Below are 25584 nucleotides of genomic sequence, written 5' to 3'. Positions count from 1 at the left end.
TGTGATGAGTGGATTTTAGATTCAGGGTGCTATGTTTATGTATGCTCCAGGATAGAATATTTTGACACGTTCCAGGAGACAAGGGTTGGTTTTGTGTCTTTGGGTGACGAGTCTACTTGTATGACGTTACGGGAGTTAGGATAGTGAAGATCAAGATGTTTGATAGAGTGGTTCGTACTTTGGGTGGTGTGACGTATGTCCCAATGATACGAAGGAATATGGTGTCACTTGGCAGGTTGGACTCCAGGGGTTGTAGGTTTTCAGCTATATGAGGAGCCATAAAAATCACACGCGGCTGTATGGTTCTTCTGAAAGAAGAGAAGTGTGACGGATTATATCGTCTAATCGGGGATACGATGACTAGTGTTCCTAAGATCTCGATGGTTAGTTAGAAACATAGTGGTATCACGTGCACACGTAGGGTCTCTTTCGCAGTTGGAGCACAGATGGATTTCCAGGTTGCAGAGGATGGTGAAAAGATGACAATACCTGCATTGGGGAGGATGCATAAAGATCCCTACACAAGGTTGACTAGGTGAGTCAACGGGTTGGAAACTACACACGTGCATTGGCCGTGTTGATTGAATCAGGAAGAGTCAGAACTATGATGATTCGATGGTGTATAACTGGTACTTCGGAAGGCCAATGGTGATTTGTGGTGACGACGGACCGGTGGCGACATCAATGTTTTCTTCAAGTGGTTGGGAAATAAGTCAAAGAGAGAGTTGCGGCAAGAGGCCGAGAGGTGTGTCGGCACCCGCGGGTCCACCCGGCCGGGCCCATTTTTGGCGTGACCCGTACGGGCCGGTGAAATTTCTACAGGTCAGTGATTTAGTGACCCGGATCCGGCCCGCCCGGCCGGGTGGACCCGCGGGTCCGGGTCACTTTTTGCCAGGTCTAGTTATATGACGCTTAAAGATCAAGGATCTATCATCTGATCAAGATGGGGTCAGTGGCGACGAGCCGAACTTATGTTTGCAGGCTGGATCGATAGAGCTAATCAAATTTCCCGTGGTATTTGCGGGTCCCAAAAATATTCACAAGTTAATATCCTAATAATTACTTTTTAATAAAAAAAAATTTTAAACAAGAAATGGCCTTGCAAAAAATCACTTTTACAATCAATGGTAAAAGACAAATTTTGTACCCTCCAATTAAGGATTCAACTCGAAAGAACCGCGAGTTGAATCCGTGTGCATATCAGAACAAGCGAGGGGTACAAATCAGGACGGGTTCAACTCGAAATTTTCGGGTTAGTTTTGAAGTTTGCCAACTCAGGTTTGGTTTGGGTTGGGATAGAAAGAACCGAATTTGCTAGGAACCATCAAAGAAGACATTTCGCGGAGCGGCTGTTGCTTTTGAGAGCACCCACCTCAGATGAATAATGTTTAAGACCGTGTGTAGCTGCTCTCGCATGCAACAGCTACCCGAAATGATTACCGCGATGGTCGGTAGCAAATCTCAACTTAGTTTTTAAAGACCTTCCCCCCTTCTTTCTCTCTCTCTTGATCTCTCTCTTGATCTCTCTCGATTCCTTTCTACAGATAAGGGCTACTCTCCCAGAAACCTTAAAATCTTTCTCTCTCCCTTACTCTCTAAGGCCAATCAATAAAAACCTAAATCTTGTATTCCATATTTTTTGCCGTTTGTTTTCTCCTATAGAAACCCTATCCTCTTCTTCATCCTTGAGCATACGGTTTCTTCGCTCTCTTCTTTGGATTTCTCCTTTCTTCTTCGGATCCTTCAAGGTATGTGTATTTTGGCCTTTAATATTCAATGTTCACATATGTTTTGCTGTTTCATGCGTAGATCTGTTTTCTTTGTTTTAGTTTCTTCCGATTAGAGGTTTTTTTTTATCCTGTTTTTTATTATTGGATTCATGGAGTTTTAGGGCATCGATATTGAATATCTTTATCTTTCTATGTTTGTTTTTCTTTTTCTTGCTATTCTATTAAGAGTTTTAGGTCATGCTTTTATAAGAGATGTTAAGAAGAAAATCCATTTAAAGGGAAAATATACATGATTCACATTTTAAAAGAGCACGATGTGTCAAATTTGTCCGAAAAAATTCATTTGACTCAAGTAAGTACCTCGTAACCACGGTCTGGTCCGAATTCGCATTTGCCCCCACGAAGTCAATCAAAATTCATTCGACTCAAATTAGTACTCAGCCGCGCCAACCGCGTCATGCCCTGCCGACTAGGATTTTCTTTGGCCGTGTTTTGACCCACATCCGTATTTTAAAACACTGGATAGACCGATAGAACCCTCCAAAAATAAAATCCAATATGTCCAACTTCACTTCAAGACGATGGAATAAGAAGAGAAAAAAGAAAAACATTAGGCTCCCAAGTCAATGATACCTATTTTTTTTCTTGTAAATATGAGTTCCTATTTTCTTCTGGCCGATGCAGGCAATAAAGATAGTGAAAGCTTTGGGAGTCAAGAATGACCCAAGCGCATGTGATAACACCCCCTCCCTCTTCGAACACAAACACAGCCAAACCTAAACTAGGATGAGAAAAAATCAAAATAATTGGGCTGTGTGTATAGAAAATATGAAAACCTTATCGGATCAGGTTGTGCGACTCCTAAAAAAGAAATAAGAAATTGATGTTTGTGCTTAAGAATGAAAAAGGATCCGTATAGAAGAGGTCTCCATCCATTTACTTGTGAATTTCTAATTGGCTATTGTAGAGATGAACATAAACAAAAATATTTGCCTTAGAGACGCTCTGAATATTTGATGCTCAAAGAAATCAAGAGCACAATCCTCCGGATCAAATAAACAAGTGACTATCATTCCCATTGATTCACCCGGTACTCTCCACCACTTGTGGATCCGAAGCCAGCCCACCTCATCTTCCCATCCATGGATCCAAGCCTTCAACTACGCGTGAACCTGGCTATCGATCGGAGGGATGATTTGGAACCAAGTTGTGGAAGGTGTTCGGGACCATGTGGACAATCACATTTTGATTGTGAGCAAGGTGTTGGGGCTCTCTTTTGAAGGCTTGGAGATGGTGGCTATGGAGTTGTTGATTAAGATGAAACTTTGAGATTGACATTTGAAATAGACGAGTCGGATAGAAATGAGGGATGCATGAGTCTGATTTGAGAATTGGCGTGTATTCTATCTAAAATGAATTATGTTGGTGGGTCCTCTAGTAGGAGGTAAATAAGTTTGGCTTAATGCTCGGACGATCGACTATGGGAGCTATCTTCTTGATTAGGCGGTTAATGGAGATATTTAGAGAAAACAAAAGGTACCTTCATATGGTTTTCATTGATTTGGAAAGCGTATGATAGGGTTCCCAGGAGTGTTATGTGGTGGGCCCTTGAGAGGAAAAAAGTGCCTACTAAATATGTTGATATGAATAAGGATATGTACGATGGAGCAGTAACTAGTAACTAGTGTCAGAACCATAGATGAAACGTCTAGTGAGTTTCCAATTACAATAGGACTGCACCGAGGATCAGCTCTAAGCCCTTATCTTGTTACGCTAGTTATGGATGAGCTTCCAGAGGGTATCCAGGATGAGGTGCCGTGGTGTATGTTATTTGCAGATGACATAGTGTTAATCGACGAAATCAAAGCAGTAGTAAATGCTAAATTAGAGTTATGGAGAACTACTTTGGAATCTAAAGGTTTTAGACTGAGTAGGACTAAGACAAAATATATAGAATGCAACTTTAGTAATGTAAGGAGGCGGGACGAGGATGTAGTAAATATGACTGGACAGGAGGTACCTAAGAGGGATATCTTTCGCCATCTTGGTTCAATTCTACATAAGGAAGGAGAGATTGAAGAGGATGTTAACCATAGAATAAGAGCAGGTTGGTTGAAGTGGAAGCTTGCCTCAGGAGTTCTGTGAGACCGTAAAATCCCTACCAAGTTGAAGGGAAAGTTTTATAAGACAGTTGTGAGGCCAGTTATGCTGTACGGCTCAGAATGTTGGGCCACCAAGAAGCAGCATGTGCATAAGATGAGTGTAGCGGAGATGCGAATGCTTAGATGGTTGTGCGGCCACACAAGGTTAGATAGAATTAAAAATGATGACATTCGTAAAAAGGTGAGGGTGGCACCAATTGAGGAGAAGATGAGAGAGCACCGCTTAAGGTGGTTTGGACATATGCAACGTAGGCCTTTGGATGCTCCGGTGAGAAGAGGCGACTCGTGCCAAATTGAGGGAGTAAAAAGAGGTAGGGGTAGACCGAAAATAACTTGGGTAGAAACAGTGAGGACAGACTTGATAGCTAGGAACATAACAGAGGACATAACCTTGGATATAATAGAATGGAAGAAAATGATCCACGTAGAAGAACCCAACTAGAACCAGGATTAGAGCCGGGTAGATTCCTTTTACCTTCTTCATGAATTTTTTCTAAAGGATTCATTTAGCCGACCCCAACTACTTTGGGACAAAGGCTTTGTTGAGTTGAGTTGAGTTGGTCCTCTAGTAGGAGGTCTGGGAGCTCCAAGGACAGAATTGGCGAGTGCATGAATGAGGACGGAGGCCTTCATCTTGCAGCTATTCAAGGATGATTATAAGTTGGAATGTGGGGAGCCTAGGCTCCCCAGAGAAGTTAGCGAATGTGAAGGAGATTATTCGGGCCAACAACCCTCAAATTTTCAGCTCACAAGAAACGCAGTTGTCGGACTTCTCCAGATCCTTTGCCTAAAGAAATCGGGTGTAGGCCTAGCTTCCACTTCTCAGCGGTTGATTCGGTGGGTCTCCTGGAGGGATTTTGGTGGCCCGGACTTGGTCTCATTTTGTTTTGGAGGAAGACTATTGGAACCTTTTCTGTGTTGATGTTGCTTCTGAAAGTGATTGATGGATCATTTGGGTCTCTTATGGAGTTTACGATCCGAAATTGGAAGCAACACTGTAGTTTTTGGGTGGGGTTATAGGTGATTAGAGGAAGGTGGCAGCTTCCTTGTGTGTGAGAGGAGACTTGAATGTCAAAAGGTTTATTGACCAATGTTTCAGCTGTATCAGAATTTTGCATGGCATGCCGGCCTTCTCAAAGTATGTTGATAGAAATGGTCTTGTTGATTTTCCTTTGTTCGGGGCACTTAAAGGAGAGCAGATTAGATCTCGCCTCCTCATTTGCCATGCTTGGTTGGGTCTGGTCTGGAACACTTGCTAGGTTGCCTTCGGCAAGCCAGTTTCTAATAAGTGCCCCATCCTATTGGAGACCCCGAGATGAATTTTTTGAGTTAGCTGGGAGGTTTTTTATTGGGACTTGGGAGAGACCCTTGTGGGCGAGGTGGAGGAGAGTCGCTCCAACCGCTTCTCCTTTTGTGCTCCTTGAAAACCATGTGTGTGCCATCATACACATCCATGAGAAAAGACACGAGTGACAACTCTCAACCAATATCCCGTATAATGATAGTGTTGCGGAGATATACTCTGGGCGTAAAAATCACGTGCATCAAATAATCATAACTGTTTAATGCTTCAATTCCATCGGGCCAGATTTGTGGTCCCCTGTTAATTGGACGGATCTGATGACATCCAGTGGCACGCACGCTCCCATTATTATACCTCATACCTTGTGTCCCATCTTTGATTGATCTTAACCGTCCATTTCGTAGGGCCTTGCTCTAGAGCCCCCTATGAACCTCCCACCCCCCCCCCCCCCCCCCCCCCCCCCCATCCCATACACACACACACACACACCAACATATGCACTCCATTTCAAAACAAAAAAAAAACGTCAATCAGCTATGTAATTGTAACATCTAATAATGTGTACTTTTTTTTTGGAAAATGATATGGAGACCTATAGTACCACCTAAAACGGGACCTGCAATGAGAATATGCCATGTGTGAAAGAAAAAAAATACTTTTTGGTGATTTCCCTTAACTTAAGGGATTTGTCACGTCATTAGTGATGTTGTGGCATGAAACAATTTGATCGGTCCCCTTTTAGGTCCTACTCTCGGTTTCCCTAGCATTACTCTTTTTTTTTTGTTTAACATTGACGGTCGCAAACTATATAGAATATGGTTCAAATTCAATGACTAAAAGAGAAAGAATAGGAAATGATTACCCAAAACCATTGGGGATCATAAAATAGATGACCAGACAATCTAGTGCAAAACACGGCTCATTGTTTCCTATTCAAATAAGGAAACTAAAAACTACTTTCAGCTCTTTCTCACTTGTATAGAAATAATCTCACTAAAACTGGAAGAAACTCTCAGTTGGAAAAAAATAAGCCAAACGATTTTGAGCAATCATTTCCTGTTCTTTCTATTTTATCTAACCCTCTATTTTTTCCCCTCTTGTTTCCTGGTTATCTTCGGATGGTTAAATGATTAGGTTGCTTTCCTATTTCTTAGCTATTTGATCTCCTTTACTATAAACCATGTTATCAAGCAAATCTAATATTGTTTTCCTTCTTTGTTGTGGAACACTGATGGTCGAAAACTATATAGAATATGGCTCAAATTCAATGACTAAAAGTACAGATCTCTTTTGAATGACAGGTGCCAGAGGCCAAGGTCGGTCAATATTGGGCGTACGGTTCATACTTTGTCCTAATACCTCAATCTTTTTCATTATGTCTAGCCTTGGTTCTACCCAACCAATTGTCCCGGTTTTTACCGGTGAGCATTATGATTTTTGGAGCATCACGATGAGAACATATCTGCTGTCCCAAGACTTATGGGACATTGTCAATACTGGGTTCACTATTCCAGAAGATGCCTCGAGTAAGTCCACTCAACAGCAGGAGCTCTCGAAAGAGGATAAGCAGAAGGATGCGAAGGCTCTTTGTTACATCCATCAAACAGTAGCTGACTCCATTTTTCCAAGAATTATGGGAGCTACAACAGCGAAGGATGCGTGGAATACTCTAAAGGAGGAGTTCCAAGGCAACACTAAGGTACGAACGTCTAACTACAGACTCTAAGAAGAGATTTATGGCATGTTTGGGGCCGGTGAAGTGGCTAAAAATCAGGACACGAAAAACAGGAAACTAGTGTTTCCAAGTGTGAGAAGTGGCTGTAAATCAGGAAACAGCCACTTCTCACTCTTGGAGACACCAGTTTCCTGTTTTTTGTATCCTGTTTTTTAGCCACTTCACCTGTCTCTCACTACTTGGGAGACACCTATTTATCACGGGGAAAAAAAATCTTGCTGCCAGACATGCCCTTAGAAAATATGATTAAAATGCAGGATTCTGAGACCGCTGAAGATTACTACTCCAGACTAAAGGAGATTGTTAATCAGTTAAGAGCCTATGGAGAAGATATTTTGATTTCCGTGATTTTTGAGCCATAGGTCGTCCCAAGTAAAGAATATCAGACGGACAGTTCAGATAGCTCAAAGATAGGACTCACTTTACTTTTTCTTTTCTTTTTTAAATTGGTCTGAGGCTTCATTGGCAATTCAATGAGAAATTTCCTCCAATTGAAGGGTTGGGGTTGTTTCCTATGCAAATAAGGAAATTTTTTGAAACTAATACCATCTCTTTCTGACCTTTTAAAGTGGTTAGAGATCATCTCTCTCTAAAACTGGAAGGAATCTATGTTGAAAATAACCCAAACGATTTTGAGTTACCCTTTCCTATTCTGTCTCTTTTATCTCACCCTTTATTTATTTATTTCTCTTTCATGCTTCCTATTATCTTTAAATAGGTAAATGATTAGGTTGCTTTCCTATCTCTTAGCTATTTGATTTTATCTCCTTTCCCTGATGAATCAAATCTAATTTTCTGTTTCTGAATTCCAGAGAATGGATGCTTTGCATGCGGAAAGGGCTGAGAAGATGCTTAAGCTGCATAAGATTGTGGGTAAGCTCCAGTTGGTGGTCTTACAGTTTCTAACGGACTCTGATGAGTTAAGGAAGGAGAAGCATGATTTGTTCATATCTCAACTGTATGCATCATTGGATGCCACATTTGATGCCACTGAAGAGCAGACGGAGGGTCAAATTGAGTCTGTTGAGGGCATGAAGGAGAAGGCTAATGCATCATCACCTAATGAGCAGATGGAGGTTCAAATGGAGTCTATTAATGTATCAATGGATGCCGCTGAAGAGCAGATGGAGGGTGAAATTGAGTCTATTGAGGGCATGAAGGAGAAGGCTAATGCATCATCACCTAAAGAGGAGTGCATGGAGGAGAAGACTATCTTGTCCTTATACGGACTGAAGGCACCATTGCCTAAAGAGCAGAAGGCTCTCTTCCAAAGGAGGTTGCGTCTCAACGAACGCAAGAAGGCTCTGGGCCAAAGGACAACTGCTGTGCTCCAGAAGATAACTGCTGTGCAATGGCTAATTGCTCCTTCTCTAAGTAGCCAAGGACATGTTGAAACGAAGTTGGAGGGCGGAAAGGAAAGTGAAACGGAGTTGGCTCATCTTGAAACGCAGTTGGCTCGTCTTAAAACGCAGTTGGAGGGCGTAAAGGAAAGTGCTCGTCTTGAAACGGAGCCGGAGGTTGGAAAGGAAAGTGCTCATGTTAGAACAGAGTTGGAGGATGAAAAGGGAAATGCTCCTATTGAAACAGAGATGGGGAGCAGGAAAAGAAAGAGTTTGGAGTAGGTCCATAAGCTACTATGGATTTTTTGGGTCTGAAGTGGCTGTCTCTGCCTGTCTCCAAGTTGAAGGTGAAATCAAATAAGTGCATCTTGGCATGGTACTCCCATAGGTGGTGTCTGGTGAACATTTAGTTTGTTATTTTAGTAGTTCCTTTTGGGTTGGTTTACTGTTTGGACTGTTCTTGTTGGTTGTGAGGATGTTTTTTTCTCTGTGGAATCTTGTTGGTTGTGATATATTGTAGATTACCAGGCGATGTGTACGGTTGTCAAGAGACTCCACCAGCCGATTTTTTTTATGATTTTTTTTTCTCGGAGCTGATTGCTTCAAGCCTTTTGATGAATGATTTACTTTCTCTATTCAGATTTCAGCTTATCGCTTCACGCTGATCAGGAAGACCAAACTATGTATCTTAGCAGCAAGTGGTAAGTTGTGAGGAGGAAGGGAAGGGCTGATGTTAGGTGGGTCTTTGGTTTGAACCGGTGGGAGAAAAGTAGGGGTGTTTAAGTAATATCTTCTGGTTAATTGTGAAGGTAGCCCTAAAGAGAGGAGCTTAATCTATCAGGATAAAATATGAGTGATATAAAAAAAAGAGAGTGTAATACATCATGATAAAGTACCAATTAGGATAAATAAAAGGGTGATTATATTTTCTCCCCCTTGGGTTACTTGCCCGCTCTCCTTATAACGAGATTTGACCTAAAGTTGCCCACTTTTCACATCAAATAAGGTTACAAGGGGAGCGTGCATGTAATGCGGGGGGGGGGGATATCATCTCCCTAAATAAAATTATGCTAAACTCATAGGAGCCCTTGTAGAAAAGGACTACAAGGGCAGCACTATTGGAGCCGCATCACTGTGAGTTTAGAATTTCTCATAAAATATTAGGGTTATCCTATCGAGGTAGAGAGCTAAAAATGAGACTAATTATGTTAGTATAAATTAAGTGAAATAACGACTAATCTTATCAAGATGAAGTGTGTAATATATCATAGGAGGGAGAGAGAGAGAGAGAGAGAGGCTTATGTGTTCACATGAGAGTTGGAACATTGACTGATTGCGAGGGCAAATGAGGATCCTAAGTGTGGCCGAGATTAAAACGAGTCCTATAGGAAAGTACAAGTGGGACCCACATGAGAGGACTGTCTCCTTATTCTCTATAGGTCACCTATGATTGGGAGTCATACCTATGAGGCTATGATTGAGAGTCCTATAGGGGTGTGTACGTGAGATCAAGATAGGGTGCAACTCAGTTCGGGGTGAACCCGAACCCGTTGGGGTCAACCCGGAATTTTCACTGGTTGGTCTTGAATTTTGCCAAATCAGTTTTGGTTCCAGTTGGGATAAAAGAACCAGAAGTACTTTCCGGTCCGATTAGAGTTGAGGCGTGAGGAAAAACCGGCTCTTAATAAAATCCATTTTTTTTTATTGCATTTAACTTGGGTTGGGTTCGGTTCGGATTCCAGAAAAATATTTCTAAAGGGAGATGATATTTTCACTCCACCTAGATTACATGCACGCTCCCCTTTTAACCTGTTTTGACATAAAGTTGCCCACTTTTCACGTCAAATCAGGTTATAAGGGGAACGTGCATGTAATGCAGGGGGTGAAAATATCATCACCCTTTCTAAGATATTTTAAAACCCTGGTAAAGCCAAGCAGGGTCCCTGCTTGGATGCTAAGCTTTGGTAGAGAGAGAGAGGATTACCAAAGAAATTTCTTCTTTTTTGGGTTATTTCATATTTTTCATATGGAAAGATATGTGATGTCACGTCACCAGATAAGCAATTATCTTGTCCGGTAGTTCTTAACAATTTCGATGCTACATTCGCAACAGAGCACCGTAAAGTTGAAAAGAGTGATTTTTTTTGCTTGGAAATTGCCTCAGAATGCCTTGCATGTTAGGAAATTTGGGGAAATATTTGGGAACCCATAATAATTTCCACTCTCTAATAGTCTCCTGCCATAATTATTCAGATTTCATTCTATGTTTAAGCACACTTTGGGTTGATTGTAATCATCCAAGATTTAGGCCATGTTTGGCAACCATGAAAAATTATTTCGTGTAATATTAGATGGCTCAACTATGTGAGTGTTGTGTGAGAGTGCTGAGAAGGAAGGAGAGGGAGAGAATTGAGGAGGGAGGAGAGATGGCATAAAAAGTCACTAAAGACTACTTAAGACAAAATATAGATTTAGAATTGGTTTTTTGTTTTACTTTCCCTATCTTGTAGGAGCTTTTCATGCCCTCCATACTCCCACCCTCTCAATTCTCTCCATCTCCCGCCCATCTCTCACAACTGTCCCCACAAATATTTCCATGGAATATTTTTTCATGGTTGCGAAACATGACCTCTCAGTGAAAATGTCATTCCTGTCAAAAACCCTTATTCTCTCTCCTTCATGGTGGCCAAACATGACTTCTCAGTGAAAATGTCATTCTGTCAAAAACCCTTATTTTTTCTCCTTTATTTTTAATATTCATTATCACTTGTGTGAAAATGATCTATCATTTGATATTTAAAATTATTTTAAATCATATAAATTTCAAAAAATATATAAAAAAAAAGGTTTCTAAAAGAACATGTGCTAGGTCAGGAATATAAGGTGGCATGGTTGGATTACAACTGCAGCTCATGTATTCCAAGCATTTAGGATAGGAATTAAGAACCCGTGTTTTGATTAGCTCACTCATTATAATCAAAGGGCAGCAATGGCAGACTGGCAGTGAGGAAGGTTACTCTTTTCTTCAAATCTCCTCTTTATGATAAAAAAAAATGACTTCTTTTTCTTGGCTGAAGAAAATATACAGTGGAGTCATTGAATTCAACACTTCAATGTACAGAAACAGCAAATATCACAGAAGACTACTATTACACTGAATCTGAAACCATAAGCAGAAAAATAACAAGCTGGGCTTGCTATTTTCTTGCATTCTCTCTTTTTACCTTGCAAGTTCTATTTCGGATCAGGCGCACACGCATCATTTCTCCTCGATCTCAATATCAATAATGTTAGGCCCAGAATTTGAAGAGGGGGGACGAGTACCTCTCGGAGAGTCATCTCTTGGCTGCCATACAATGTTTCGGCAGCTCGTGCAACGGATAACTTGGTTCCGATACCCCATGAATCGCTGCTTGCAAGCCGGGCAGGCACCCTGCAAATTAATTCAGTAGACACACATCAATCACATAAAGAAGAGGCCAGAATTGTATTGGACTCCCTGCACTACGCAATGTGTTGACTTGATGCTAAAGAACATCACTAAAATGAAGGTGCACACCGAAACTATTGAGAAGGCAATGCAAGTCAGAAAGTTTATACATGGGCATCCACAGGTTTTTTTTTTTTTTTTTTTGAAAAGACTTATTTCATTAATATTAAGATAGCATTCGGGACCACGAATCCCATCCTGCTTTACAAAATATTAAAGATTAAAGGCACGGACATACTCGAGGCCATTTCAAAGATGCCGAAATAAAGAAGAGTACAATATCCAAGACCATACCTTTCTTCCTTTCAGCAGCCGGGAATGGGCTTACAAAAAGGAAGGTATTTCTATTTCTTCCCTTTGGGCTCCAGCCTTTGCTAGGCGACTAGGCTATCAGCTACCTCATTCGCCGATCGCCTACGATGTTCAATCCTAGGTTCGAGTACCCGAATCATATCCAATATTTAGCAACCAATTCCTGTAGTTTCCAGGGTCCCTTTGAGAAACCAGAGGCCCAGGCTACGGCATTGTTAGAGTGACTAGAGTCACCTTCGACGATTAAGGGACGTTGATTGTTCTCGAAAGCCCACCGCAACCCGAATAGGAGACCCTGATTTCTGCTTCGTTTGCATCACAGATACCAGCCGGTCCAGAAAAAGCCATAAACATTGATGCACTAGAATTTCTAGTGACTCCCCCTGGGCCTCCATGGGTTCTTAGCATGATAAGAACTCATACAAGGAATCGCACACCAGTTACTAGATTTTCCACCGTCAAATGTCACATTGCAGAGCATATATAGGCATAAGCAATCCCTCATATCGTAGTTTTCCTTCGAAGCTTATACCATCAGTTCTTATGCCAAGAAGGCTGATGGCTTAAATGCATGCTCAGTTGTATTGTTTGATCCTGGCTTTTGGTCACATGTAGCATATAGCATTAATACTTTAGTCGCATTAGTTAGTACGTTTAGAGAGGTGAGCTCGAATGTCAAGCTCGTTATGGGCTTGATTTATGAGCGGATGGATTCAGCTAAGTGTAGGGTGAACAAAAGAAACTATCCTTCTATTTGGAGGAAGATTGATGAGAGATGGATGGACCAATTACACTCTCCTCTACATACAGGTAGCCACTACTTAATTCCCCGTCTAAGCAACTCACATAATAGCGACTGTGTTCCCACCATTGATATTTACACTCTTTGTACATATGCTATAGCAAGTCACGGGCCATAGGCCATGCGAACAACGCTAGACGAAATGGCCCTGTGACACAATACTACCTCTATTGAGGGGGAGCATCCTAGTACCCACCACACTACTGAAGGAAGTCCAAAGATCGTCCCAAGGGACCAGACTATCAAGAAACTCGGTCAACAACTTGCTGCCCTCAAAGTCTCTTTTAGCACATTATCTACCAAGGATACACCATGTACATCTACACATGCATCTGTTAATCATACTTCCTCCCAGTCAAACATCTCTTCTTCCTGGATCATTGATTCCAGAGCCACAAACAGCATAATGGTTTTTTTTCATTTTTTTTCTTCTTCTGTGGTAATGTCAGATTTGTATATAGATCCTTTTTCTAAATATTCTAGGAAAGGAGGCTATCAATTTTCCTCTTTTTTATCATTAATTTTTGTTATTCATGTCCTTACTTTTCCTTCAATTCTGGCCTCCACTAGTAGTCTCACAAACTAATTAAATTGTCCTGTGACCTACTTCCTTTCTTATTGTATCTTTTAGATCTGAAAATGAAGAAGATGATTGGTTGTGGCCATGAGGATAACCGGTTGTACTTGTTGGATACGAAGACTAACTGTCGTATCACTCATCATTCAGCGTCCATGGATTCTTCTGGTTACTTTATTTGTCATTCTTGTGGTTTCTGCTTTTAGTATTAATTACTTTATTTCTTTCATTGATGATTGTTCAAGAGGAAATTGGATATATTTAATGAAACATTGTGATGAGGTAACCCATATAGTTAAGATTTTATAAAAAATGGTGCAGACTCAGATTGGTGGAAAGGTTTGTGCCTTTCGATCAGGACAAGGACATGATTATATAAATCATGGCCTAAAAGAATGCTTCCTTGAAAATGGTATAGAAACTCAACTTTCGTGTGCTTACACACCACAACAAAATGGTGTGGCTGAGTGAAAGAACCGACAACTATTGGAAGTAACTTGAATTTTTCTTATTGGGATGAAGGTTTCAAATATCTATTAGGATAAAAAAAAATAACTACATCCTATATGATTAATAGAATGCCTCCAATCTTGGAAGGATATATCCTTATCAAATTCTTACACTTGATAATCCACCATTTTCACTCCAAGTGTAATTTTTTGTACATGTTCCTAGTCCAACTAGAAATAAGTAGTATACTCAGTCAGTCAAATATGTCTTCTTGGGATACTTTAGTCTACATAAAGGATACAAACACTATTGTTCAGCTACACGAAAGCAGTTTGTGTCTGAAGATGTCACTTTCAAAGATGTTCCCTATTTTTATCTATAGGTGACAATTATTCGTACATTCTTGGAGTCACCTATGCCTCCTCCAATTATTATTGATAATCCACCCGTAAATCATTCAGTCTCTCAAGTCCCTCTTAGGGCCCGTTCGGTTGGGATTATATATAATAGATTATAGATATAATCGATTTTACAATCGATTATGGATAAATGTGTGTTTGGATTGCTTATATAATAATCAATTGTAAGTTACAATCCGATTATAAGATTATGATGAAATATATGTCCAGCTATAATCATGAAAACTGGTGATTATAAACTGATTGGGCACGTTTGGAGGAAGCGATTTACAAAATTCTGACCATGCTTTCCAAATATAACCTCATATATTTTCCAATATGACAACTTTACCCGCACAGAAAAGCATTTGTTCTCTCCTCCCGTAACTCTAATTCGATCGTCTCTCTCTGCAAACTCTCGACGAACGACGAACCTAATCTCGCTCTCGAGGAACTTGAAGAACCCTACGACTTTAAGAACTTTTGATTTCCTTCAAGCTCTCGACGAAACTCTAATCTATATCTTCAAGCTCTCAACGAACCTTAATCTCTCTCACGACGAACCCTAATCTCTCTCGAGGAATCCGATGAACCCTAGCTCTCAAGGAACTTCTGATTTCCTTCAAGCTCTCAAGTTCTCGTGAAGATCTTTCAGGTGGTGCTTTTTCTTTGATTTGGTTCTTTTTCATTTGATTCTCTTGTCCCTCTTTCTCTCTCTCTCTCTCTGTAACTTTTTGGTAAATTAGGGTTTGTTCTTTGTGCTGTATTTGGTTTCTTGTAGGTATTTATGTCTTTTGTTACTGCATTAGTGAAAGACTTTATTCAATTTAATCGACATTGTGGTGCTTTTTCTCTTTGATTCGGTTCTTTTTCATTCGATTCTCTTGTTCCTCTCTCTCTCTGTAACTTTTTGGTAAATTAGGGTTTGTTCTGTGTGATGTATTTGGTTTCTTGTAGGTATTTATGTCTTTTGTTACTGTATTAGTGAAAGACTTCGTTCAATTTATTCGACATTGTGGTGCTTTTTCTCTTTGATTCGATTATTTTTCATTCGATTCTCTTGTTCTTCTTTCTCTCTCTCACTCTCGGTGACTTTTTGGTAAATTAGGGTTTGTTCTTTGTGATGTATTTGGTTTCTTGTAGGTATTTATGTCTTTTGTTACTGCATTAGTGAAAGATTTCGTTCAATTTATTCAAAGTTGTTTCTAGAAATTAGGTTTTGGTGATTTGAGCTCTGGCTTTTGTAGAACTCAATTTTTATGATGAATATTTGTGTTCTTATTATTATTTCTATGTTTCTTTCTAAAATTATTTGCATTTGTCTCTATTTGGAGTAAGATAGAACGGTTTGATTTTGTTAAATTGTTTTTTTTTTTTTTTGTGTTTTATGGTTTTTACTTTCGATTCTTAGATTTTGATAGATGGAAGCTTGGAATTTTGTGATTTGGTGGTGAACTTTTAGGCTTTTGGTATATGTGGGTTTGGGGATGGCTATGAGGGATGAGGGAAATTTGATATACCAAAAACCTAAAAATTCACCAAATCACAAAATTCCAAGCTTCCATCTATCAAAATCTAAGAACAGAAAGTAAAAACCATAAAACACACACACACACACACACACACACACACACACAAAAAGGCAATTTAACAAAATCAAACCAATCTATCTTACTCCAAATAGAGACAAATGCAAATAATTTCAGAAAAAACATAGAAATAGTAATAAGAACAACAGTATTCATCATAAAAATTGAGTTCTACAAAAGAGAGAGCTCAAATCACCAAAACCTAATTTCTAGAAACAATGTCGAATAAATTGAACGAAATCTTTCACTAATGCAACAACAAAAGACATAAATACCTACAAGAAACCAAATACATCACAAAGAACAAACCCTAATTTACCAAAAAGTTAAAAAGAGTGAGAGAGAAAGAAGAACAAGAGAATCGAATGAAAAAGAACCGAATCAAAGAGAAAAAGCACCACCTGAAAGATCTTCATGAGATCTCGAAAGCTTGAAAGAAATCAGAAGTTCCTTAAGAGCTAGGGTTCATCGGATTCCGAGAGAGAGAGAGAGAGAGAGAGAGAGATTAGGGTTCTTCATGAGAGAGATTAAGGTTCGTCAAAGGCTTGAAGAGATAGATTAAGGTTTCGTCGAGAGATTGAAGGAAATTAAAAGTTCTTAAAGACGTAGGGTTCCTCGGGTTCCTAGAGAGCGAGATTATGTTCGTTGTTCGTCAAGAGTTTGCAGAGAGAAACGATCGAATTAGGGTTACGGGAGGAGAGAACGAATGCTTTTTTGTGGGGGTAAAGTTGTCTTATTGGAAAATATATGAGGTTATATTTGGAAAACATAGTCGGAATTTTGTAAATCTCCGCCTCCAAACGCACCCAATCGGTTTATAATCACCAATTTTCATGATTATATCTGGACATATATTTCATCATAATCTTATAATCGAATTGTAACTTACAATCGATTATTATATAAGCAAACTAAACACACATTTATCCCTAATCGATTGTAGAATCGATTATATCTGATAATCTATAATATATAATCCCAATCGAACGGGCCCTTAACAAGCCTTTGCAAGTCTATACTCGAAATAAGTCTCAAATCCAACAAACAGGACAATTCGAAGAACACCCACAAACATCTAATTCGCCAGGAATTCCTCCATCTTTTGACTTTCCAATTGCCCTTCGAAAAGATGCCCACCGGGCTCATCCTAAATGGAAAGAGGTTATATGATTGACGAGATGATAGCTCTTGAAGAGAAAAAAACTTGGGATCTAATCGAACTTCCTACAGAGAAGCATGTGGTAGGGTGCAGGTGAGTTTATACAGTAAAATATAAACTAGATTGGAGCATTGAGAGATATAAGGCTTGTCTGGTAGCAGAAGATTTCACATAGTTGAGTAGCATTGACTGTCATGAGACATTCTCTCCCGTGGTAAAGCTAAACTCTATGAGAACTATTCTCTCTGATGCTGCTGCTGCGTGCTCATGGGATTTGCATCAACTAGATGTGAAGAATGTATTTCAAGGTGAATGGTTTGAGCCACCTCAAGTGTGGTTTGAACGGTTCTGTTTTTTGGGCGGCAGCTCTTTTCTTCTAAGGAAGTCGACTCAGCATAATTCTTTCTGAATATAAGTTTCAAAGGAGTACTTATGACCACTAAAACTTCAACGGAAAAAAAATATGGGACTATCACCATATTGATTGTGTATGTAGATGATATTGTGCCCATTGAGAACAGTTGGGAAGGGATTAAAAAGGTTAAACAATACTTGCAACATGCTTTTGATATCAAGGACTTGGGATTTCTCAAATACTTCCAAGGATTGAAGTTGCTCGTTCCAAGATCTTCATTTCTCCACGCAAGTATGTTTAGACCTCCTCAGTTCTCACGGACACAGGTTTCTTTGGAGCAAAATTGATTCATAGCCCTCCTGAAGTTAACCACCAGCTCTTCAGCAAGACTAAAACTCCTCCCCGAGATCCTTCCAAATATCAGCACTTAGCTAGCAAGCTAATATACTTGATCATCACATGTCCAAACATTGCATATTGTGAGTTAAAAAGTCAATTCATCCATTCTCCCTGCTTTCATCATTGGGAAGCTGTTCTCCACACAGTTAGCTATCTCAAAGAGCCACCGGGAAAATGTCTACTATATAAGAATCATGAAGAACGGGAGATCATGAGATAATGTGATGCTGATTGGGCAGTATCTCCAACTGGCAGGAAATCAATCGGTGGCTAGTGTACATTTGTTAGAGGTAATCTAGTAAAGTGGAGAAGCAAGAAACAATCAATAAAGGCTTGTCCATCGACGGAAGTTGAGTATAGATCCATGGTTCATGCATGTAGTGAGCTAATATGGTTGTTTTCCTTATAGACATGGGTGTTGAGGTTTCTAAATTGAGGCAAGCAAGCTCCTATTCACACTGCCTCTAACCTAGTATTTCGTGAAAAGACAAAGCATATGATTGTCATTTTGTCCGGGATCATGTAACTTCCAAGCTCATTGCTACCCCATTTGTTCATTCTACCTCACAATTGGCTGATATCTTCACAAAAGTGATAATTCAAGCAACCTTTCATGATGTCTTGGGCAAGCTAGGCATACATGATATATATATGCACTAGTTTGAGAGGAAAATTAGAGGGGCCCATCATCTGTACAGTTTATTTCATGCTAGTTTACATTTTATGGGGTTTTATTGGGTTTTTATATGTAAAAGGGTGGTATGGGGATTTTCCCTTTCAATATGTATCTTTCTCACTTAAGTCACTTTAGTAACACAGGTTTTTTCATCTGCGAAGTAATAAAAACATGTTTGTGGTTCCCGTTTTCCTCTCTTTCCCCCTTATCTTGTTCTTCTTTCACTATGACTGATTCTTTCACTACAATCTTTCAACCACTTTAGAACCCCTGTATGGTGTAGATTGTGACACACATGATTCATGTACAAAACTTGCTAAAATAAGATTTAAGTTGAATCCTAGTAATTTTTCACAGGATCCAACTCAAGTGTAATGATTTTTGTCAAATAGGATTCAAGTTTTAAGTCTAAACCATTTCCTACAGGACCCAACTGAATTTTTTTTTTATGGGAAATTGGGAACCAGCTCCAATTGCAGGATAATCCTATGACTAGACTTGCCAGCCCAATGGCCATGTAATTGCCAAAATACATAAAACAGATTCCAATATGACAACTTGATGCATATTAAAGGCTGGTATATGTACAAACTCACTCATGTATGGCGAGAGCGGAACAAGGCAGCTGACTTCTTATCAAAATATCATTGTCCTTGTAAGCGAATCAGCATTCCTCTTGCTGATTTCCTTGATGATCTGAATGTAATTTTAGATGAAGACTCCTCTGGAGTCCCTTATTTACTCCTGTAAATTTTCTTTCTTCTTTCAATATATCTGGTAGGGGTCTGCCTAACGCCAAATTACCCCACAAAAAAAAAAACAAACTCACTCATGTTAATCGCTTTAAATGATATACCAACACCCTGAATTGCATCAATAAGATGAGAGAGAGAGAGAGAGAGAGAGAGAGAGAGAGAGAGATGTACACTCCTGCCCATTTCCATCCATACATAGATAAACTCACACATGGACATCTGCAGGCAAACATATACACATATGGCCACAAACTAGAAATAGCACGTACGGTAATAGAAGGTGTTCTGCCAAACAGAAAAGCAAACAAATGAAGCAAATGAGGTACTCATTATAGAGGTACAAATCTTGCATGTCCTCACCCCAAACAAATCCTAACAAAAAATATAATTGAACATGGATGTGGAAAATCAGAAAATAGAAACGCCCGCACAAGTGAGGAAAAGTTGAGCAGTACAATTATGAATCATTACAGAAATTACGACATTGGGAAGTAAACTAGTAAAATTACCTCAATCACGAAATTCTTTGCAACTGTCCCGATGAGAAGAGGAGCAGCAAATGGAAGTACCCATGTTGCTAAAATCAAAACCCTAAACAACCATCCGGATAGTGCAAACCAGAGGAAGAAGATTGTCTACACAAAAGCAAAGAGAAGTACAAAGCACCTGATGAGTACAAAAAACTAGGCCATAAATGAGTGCAAAGACAAAATATAAGTCGAGAGAAGTTTGCAGGAACTTGTACAAGCTGAGATATAACTAAAAGAAATGAAGCAAATGGTAACATCCTATCATTTCCAAGATCTGAGAGCTTCATTAATATTGCATTCATGCTTGGATTAACTTAAACAATTCATCCGATGGTAGACAACAATAAATTGAATGGTTTTTAGAATACCCTATCTTCGTACCATTCTCAACTCAACTCAACTAAGCCTTTGTCCCAAACTAGCTGGGGTCGGCTAAGAGAATACCCTATCTTCGTCATACGTATTCAAACACTCACATTCTAACTTTTTTTAGCGCTAACAGGAACATGTTCATTCACATTCAAAATTTGTGTAGCCTAGGAATATGCAGATGATGGATGCTTCCATGGTGTTTATCCTACTTTGTGTAGTCTTAGACTATGCCGATGATGGATGTTTCCATGATGTCTAACCTTAACAGATGGGGAACAGATGGTGAGGTCCTACTATGTCATTTGTATAGCTAGGCATCTCGAGGTTTGCATAACATGCGAGTGAAATAGCTCAGGTGAATCCCTCTGACTTTGAAGAGAAGCTACAACTGCGACCACAGAACTCCTTATTTGGAGTATGATCAGATCTGGGCGACTGTATTTGGTGTTACTCTTCCTGACAATGATAATAAAACAGGGGGAGTGATAAATCGACTCCCATATATCTTAAATCGACCCCCCATGTGTCTTTCTCTCTCCTCTGGGTTAGAGAGAGAAAGAGGAGAGAGAAAGACACATGGGGGGTTGATTTAAGATATTTGGGAGTCGATTTATCACTGCCCTAAAACAGATGCAAAATGGTCAGAGTTTCACTTTAGGTCATAATCCCTCCTTACAACAGTAGTTTGACCTCAACCTGTATTCTTATGTAGTGATATATAGTCAATGAAGAAAGTATATGTTTGGATAAAACCCTTCAAAATCCTAAACTATTTTCTCTTTTAGAAGGAATAATTATTAATTTGAAAATAGAAAAGAGAAGGGGCAATGTTATCAGACCATTTTGGAACATATAAATATTTTGTGTATTTATAATTGGTTATATTTTTAACTTATAAAAAACCATGAAGATAATATCGCAACAATTTTGCAATAAAACAAATAAAAAATCTCAAGATAATTCATTCTGCTACCAATTGGAGTGATCAATATAAACTTTGATGGATTACTTCTATTAAAGTACTTCTCGCTTTTGGAGGGAGTTTTCTCGATTTAAGGGTGCGGGTCTTATGTCAAACTTGGTGAGAGGGAGTCAATAGTATGTCAAACTTGGTGAGAGGGACTCAATAGTCGCTTGGGCCAAGGCACTTCACGTGAGAATAAAATGTTCATACAACATGAAGTGTGGAGTAAGCATGCGACCCCCGAATCCCCCATTTACTACAGTAGGGTGATGATTCCTTTGCTGAAATCCTTGACATCCTAAAAGAACTAGAGGGTATTCAAGTTGTGCACATCCCAAGGTAGAGAAGCCCATTGACTGCAATGTACCAAATATTGGTGACAAGAGACATACAACCTATGGATAGATTCTAGGTACCGTTTGTTTTCCATTTGCAACAAATTATAATATAAATGTCTGTGTGGCCACAATAACTTCCCCTTTGTTAGAAAACTGTCACTTGAACATCTGGAAAAGTATATCAGGATTATAAATTTACAAAAAATTAAAGTAGCAAACATGATCAGGAGAAAGGGCAATGAAGAAATAATCTTATCCTGAGCGCTAACAATCCAGTAAACCGAGAAAACATCCTTGGAACAATAAATACTTGATAATAAAGTTGGCCAGACAATACTCACAGAAATACTTTTTCCTAGTGGCGATTCCAGAAAAGCACTCAACTCTTTCCTGTACTGCAAGCACAAAGGGATAAATGAATTCACACTTTTGACATCTAAGAAACATAAAATATAGCGAACTTGCTTTAACTGTTAAAGCATGAGCTAATAATTAAAAGATGACAAAATCCAACGACAAGCAAGAGACTAAACGGATAAATTTTTCATTCGAATGTGCAAGGTAACTCCTTTTTGTACAAAATAGGTAATTAGAGTATAAATGATGTTTGCAACAGGTTTTTACCTCTGTGCACTTTCCTAGCAACATAAAATTTCAACTCCTCGAGTATTCTAGCTTGATAGCTTACAGGTCCCAAACTAATTAAAATTATATGAAGGCTAGTTAAATGATCCAGAGTCAGAGGGAGAAATCTCCATTCTAACAAGGAGAAACCTAAAGGGCCAAGACATGCTATCTTCAGAACGAGATGCATCTAACAACACAACCAGGCAAAAAGCACACAATCCAATTGGAAATGGAAAAATTCACCTACAACTCCATGAAATAATTCAGTGGATCCAATCAACAAGTTTTGAATCATAACATTTCCAGATACAAGTTTATCTTTCTTTAACTACAGAAATTTCATTTAAAAAAAAAAAAAAAAGCGCACAATATTGAAACCTATCTATTTCCCTAATAAACTGACAAAACATCGTTGAACTGTTTCGAGAAAGTAAAATCTCCATCCAAACACCCAATGTCCTTGTCTTTCCTTTTGAGAAGATTGGACTCAAGAAACACATGAGTTGAGGTAAAATGGTGATTCAGAAGAGCACTTTGATCAGTTAAAACAATACAGGCAGTTCCCATTGTATTTTTTCCATAGAAAGGGAACCATAAGATAGTCTTAAGAAACTAACAAAATGGAAACAAGATCAATTAAAGTTTGGAAAAGCAAGAGACGGGAACACTAAGGGACTATTCTAACGACATATGAACATTGCAAGGGACGACAAAAGTCAGGTCGAATCTGTAAAATGTAATAGGAAATGTGCATATCACTTCTATTGAAAATGACATACATGCTAGCTCATAATCATGGTTTAAAATTTCTACCCAAATCGACATGAAACGACCGAAATGTTTCCATTTCCATTCGCACCAAAACCAAACCAAAACTGAAATGCATGCTAAAACCAAATTTGTAAATGTTTAGTGGTATACTATATCAGTATGTATTACATAGTTACATTTATATTAATTGCATGTGAAATGTGGTGTATGTATTATGCAAAAATACTTAGAATAATTATATGTGAAATGTGGCATAAGCTACATTCGTGATATCGCATGTCACTAGGTGTTTGATGTAACTAAAACATTATGGATGGTTGTCTTGCATATGTGATGGTTGCTGAGCGTGTATTTGTGCTCATTCTAGCATTTCCTAAAGTTTCATCTTAAAAGTCTATCAATTGCATGCATTTCTGTATGTTTATGTGATTTTACAAGATTTCCAATGAAATTTCCAACCGAAACCCAATTCCTTCCATTTCTGAGACGATCGAAACATAAATCAAAATCAAAATTTAAAACCTTGCCCAAAATAGTAGGTCACGTACGAAATATAGAATAGCAAAACAGTTCTAGGCAGATGCCACAGAATCTGACCTCCACTAAGCACTCCAAAGGAGCAACAACAGTAGTCACAGACATGTCATTCTTAGCAAAGATAGTGCCCTTGCCATGTGAAGTTTCAGGGAAAACCAAATGAATTAATATATTCCACCATTCAAAAGAAAAAGAAAGAAAAAAGAATTGATATATTCTATAAGGCTACAAGTGGGTTAAATGAGGTATGCTAGCTAGATTAGGCAGCTGGATTAAATTATTAATTAGGTTAGATTAGAATATTATATTCAATATTTAGCATGTAAGTGCTCTATATAAGCACCAATTGATTCTCTTAAAATATTCTAATATATCCAAAAATTAGAGAAAATCCCTAATTTTATCAGAAGTAACACTGACCCTAGGCCAATTCCTGCCGAAATCGACGGAAAAAGCTCGCCATCGGCGGAGAATCCCAAGTTCGCGGTCGAGCTCGCGAGCGCGATCGGAGGCAGATCGAGCGAGGGAGTCGAGCCGGCGAGAGACGGAGAACCGTCGATCGAATCGCTCGGCGGCCTTCTGGACGTCATAGAGGAGCTGCTCAAAACCATCGTTGGCGTTGCGCCACGCGTCCCTCAAGGCCTCGCCTGAGGTCACGCGATTTGCAAAGCCGTCGAAGTCGCTGCGACGGAAGGCTTGGATTGCTGCCACGTGGCGGGTTGGGATGGCTTGGATGGAGTGGTGGTGGGAGGAGGAGAGAGTGTGGTGGTGGGAAGAGAAAAAGGGGTGCCATGGTGAACTTGTCGTCATGGCGAGAGAGAGAGAGAGAGGGAGAGAGATGACTTTGCAAGTAGGGGGGGTCGTGGTGGGGGATTTGTAAAGCCGCGTGAACTATCGCGTCGTGACTGTACAGGGACTCCTGTGGATTTTACAAGACTCGCGGGACTTCGAGCAGCACTGGCAAAATACCAATATTATCCCATAAAAATGGTAAAATATATTACAGAGGAAACCTAAGGGGGCGTGCAAAAATGAGGTAGAGCCTAGAAGGGTGCTTCCATTGCAACAAATTTCACCGAAGAGCATTTATAATAGCGCAGAAGGATATAAAATTTGAGGAACCTGTGCTTAAGTGGTTTATACCGCCTTCCATTGGTTCGTACAGCGAGTTCCCCCCTTGAAACATATAGCAGGTCCACAAGAAAGGAACCAATGGGAGGCGGTATAAACCACTTAAGCGCAGATAAACGCTTTTCACGTTTAAGGAATAATAAATTGCACTGTGATTTCGTTTGTGTGGCTCCCCAGCATTCCTAATAACTCCCAATGCTTGTCTTTTTTGACATTCAAATACATCCTTGAGGCAGGCTTGGGTATGTATCTTCTCCACCGTAGGGTGCATGCTTGGATGAAAGGGAGAGCTTTCTTCCAAATCTGAAGGTGAAAAAATGCCAACAAGATGAGCAATGGTAGCAGTTTATAGCTACTTACTGGCTCCGTTTGGTTGCCATAAAAATTTTTGTCCTCGGAAGTTTTAGTAAAATTTTGGTCTCATCCCATGTTTGGTTGCCTTTTAGCACTAGAATTTTTTTAATCTCACTCTTGTAACGATTGCTTGTGTGGTGAATTTTTTTAATCCCACTTTTGTAATAATTACCTTTTCATCCCATCTCAAAATAATCCCAGGAACAAAAAGTAAGCTTGAGAAGAATTATTTTCTTCCCAACAGTTCAAACAACCAAACAAAGGCTTTTTTTTTTTTTTTTTTCCCACCATATTTTGGTCAACCAAACATGAGATTTTTATTTTACCGGGATACTTCTAGGACTCTTTTTTCCCCACCTCCTTGGATTATTTTTTTTCCCACATAAATCCCAGGAACCAAAAAAAAACCCGGTAACCAAACAGCATTTTTTGTAGCATAGGCTTTATTCGAATGATCCAAGCCTCTGCTCTACGGTGTGTCTGGCTACCATGATTTTTTTTAATGATAAATCGGTGTCTCCGAGTGGAGATGAGGGTGAGGTTAAAAATAAGGAAATAAAAAACAGGAAACTAGTGTTTCCGGTGAATGAATGTGGCAAAAAATCAGGAAACAAATTTGATTTTGAGTAGAGTTTTTTGTTTCTTGATTTTTAGCCCCTTCTACCACTTAGAAACGCTATGTTTTGTTTCATGATTTTTAGCCACTGCACCCGCACAACCACTCTCTC

The 25584-nt window shown here is 39.4% G+C and overlaps 2 protein-coding genes across 2 annotated transcripts; one reads left to right on the top strand and one right to left on the bottom strand.

Annotated features, from left to right (window-relative positions):
• Positions 1–1500: 1500 nt before the first annotated feature.
• Positions 1501–8862, top strand: LOC143878849 (uncharacterized). The gene is made up of 3 exons (XM_077381069.1): positions 1501–1748; positions 6497–6894; positions 7743–8862. The coding sequence occupies exons 2-3, from the start codon at positions 6571–6573 to the stop codon at positions 8550–8552; spliced, it is 1134 nt and encodes a 377-aa protein (XP_077237184.1). The 5' UTR covers positions 1501–1748; positions 6497–6570; the 3' UTR covers positions 8553–8862.
• Positions 8863–11289: 2427 nt separating this feature from the next.
• On the bottom strand, positions 11290–24405 carry LOC143886925 (uncharacterized). The gene is made up of 4 exons (XM_077391099.1): positions 23792–24405; positions 21778–21831; positions 19742–19867; positions 11290–11703 (listed from the first exon to the last, which is right to left on the bottom strand). The coding sequence occupies exons 1-4, from the start codon at positions 24179–24181 to the stop codon at positions 11530–11532; spliced, it is 744 nt and encodes a 247-aa protein (XP_077247214.1). The 5' UTR covers positions 24182–24405; the 3' UTR covers positions 11290–11529.
• Positions 24406–25584: the final 1179 nt, after the last annotated feature.

The sequence above is a fragment of the Tasmannia lanceolata genome, unplaced genomic scaffold (assembly GCF_043159265.1).
Source record: "Tasmannia lanceolata isolate RefF3 unplaced genomic scaffold, GAP_Taslan_0.1 ptg000002l, whole genome shotgun sequence".
NCBI lineage: Eukaryota > Viridiplantae > Streptophyta > Magnoliopsida > Canellales > Winteraceae > Tasmannia > Tasmannia lanceolata.
This window is presented reverse-complemented; position numbering and strand designations above follow the sequence as displayed.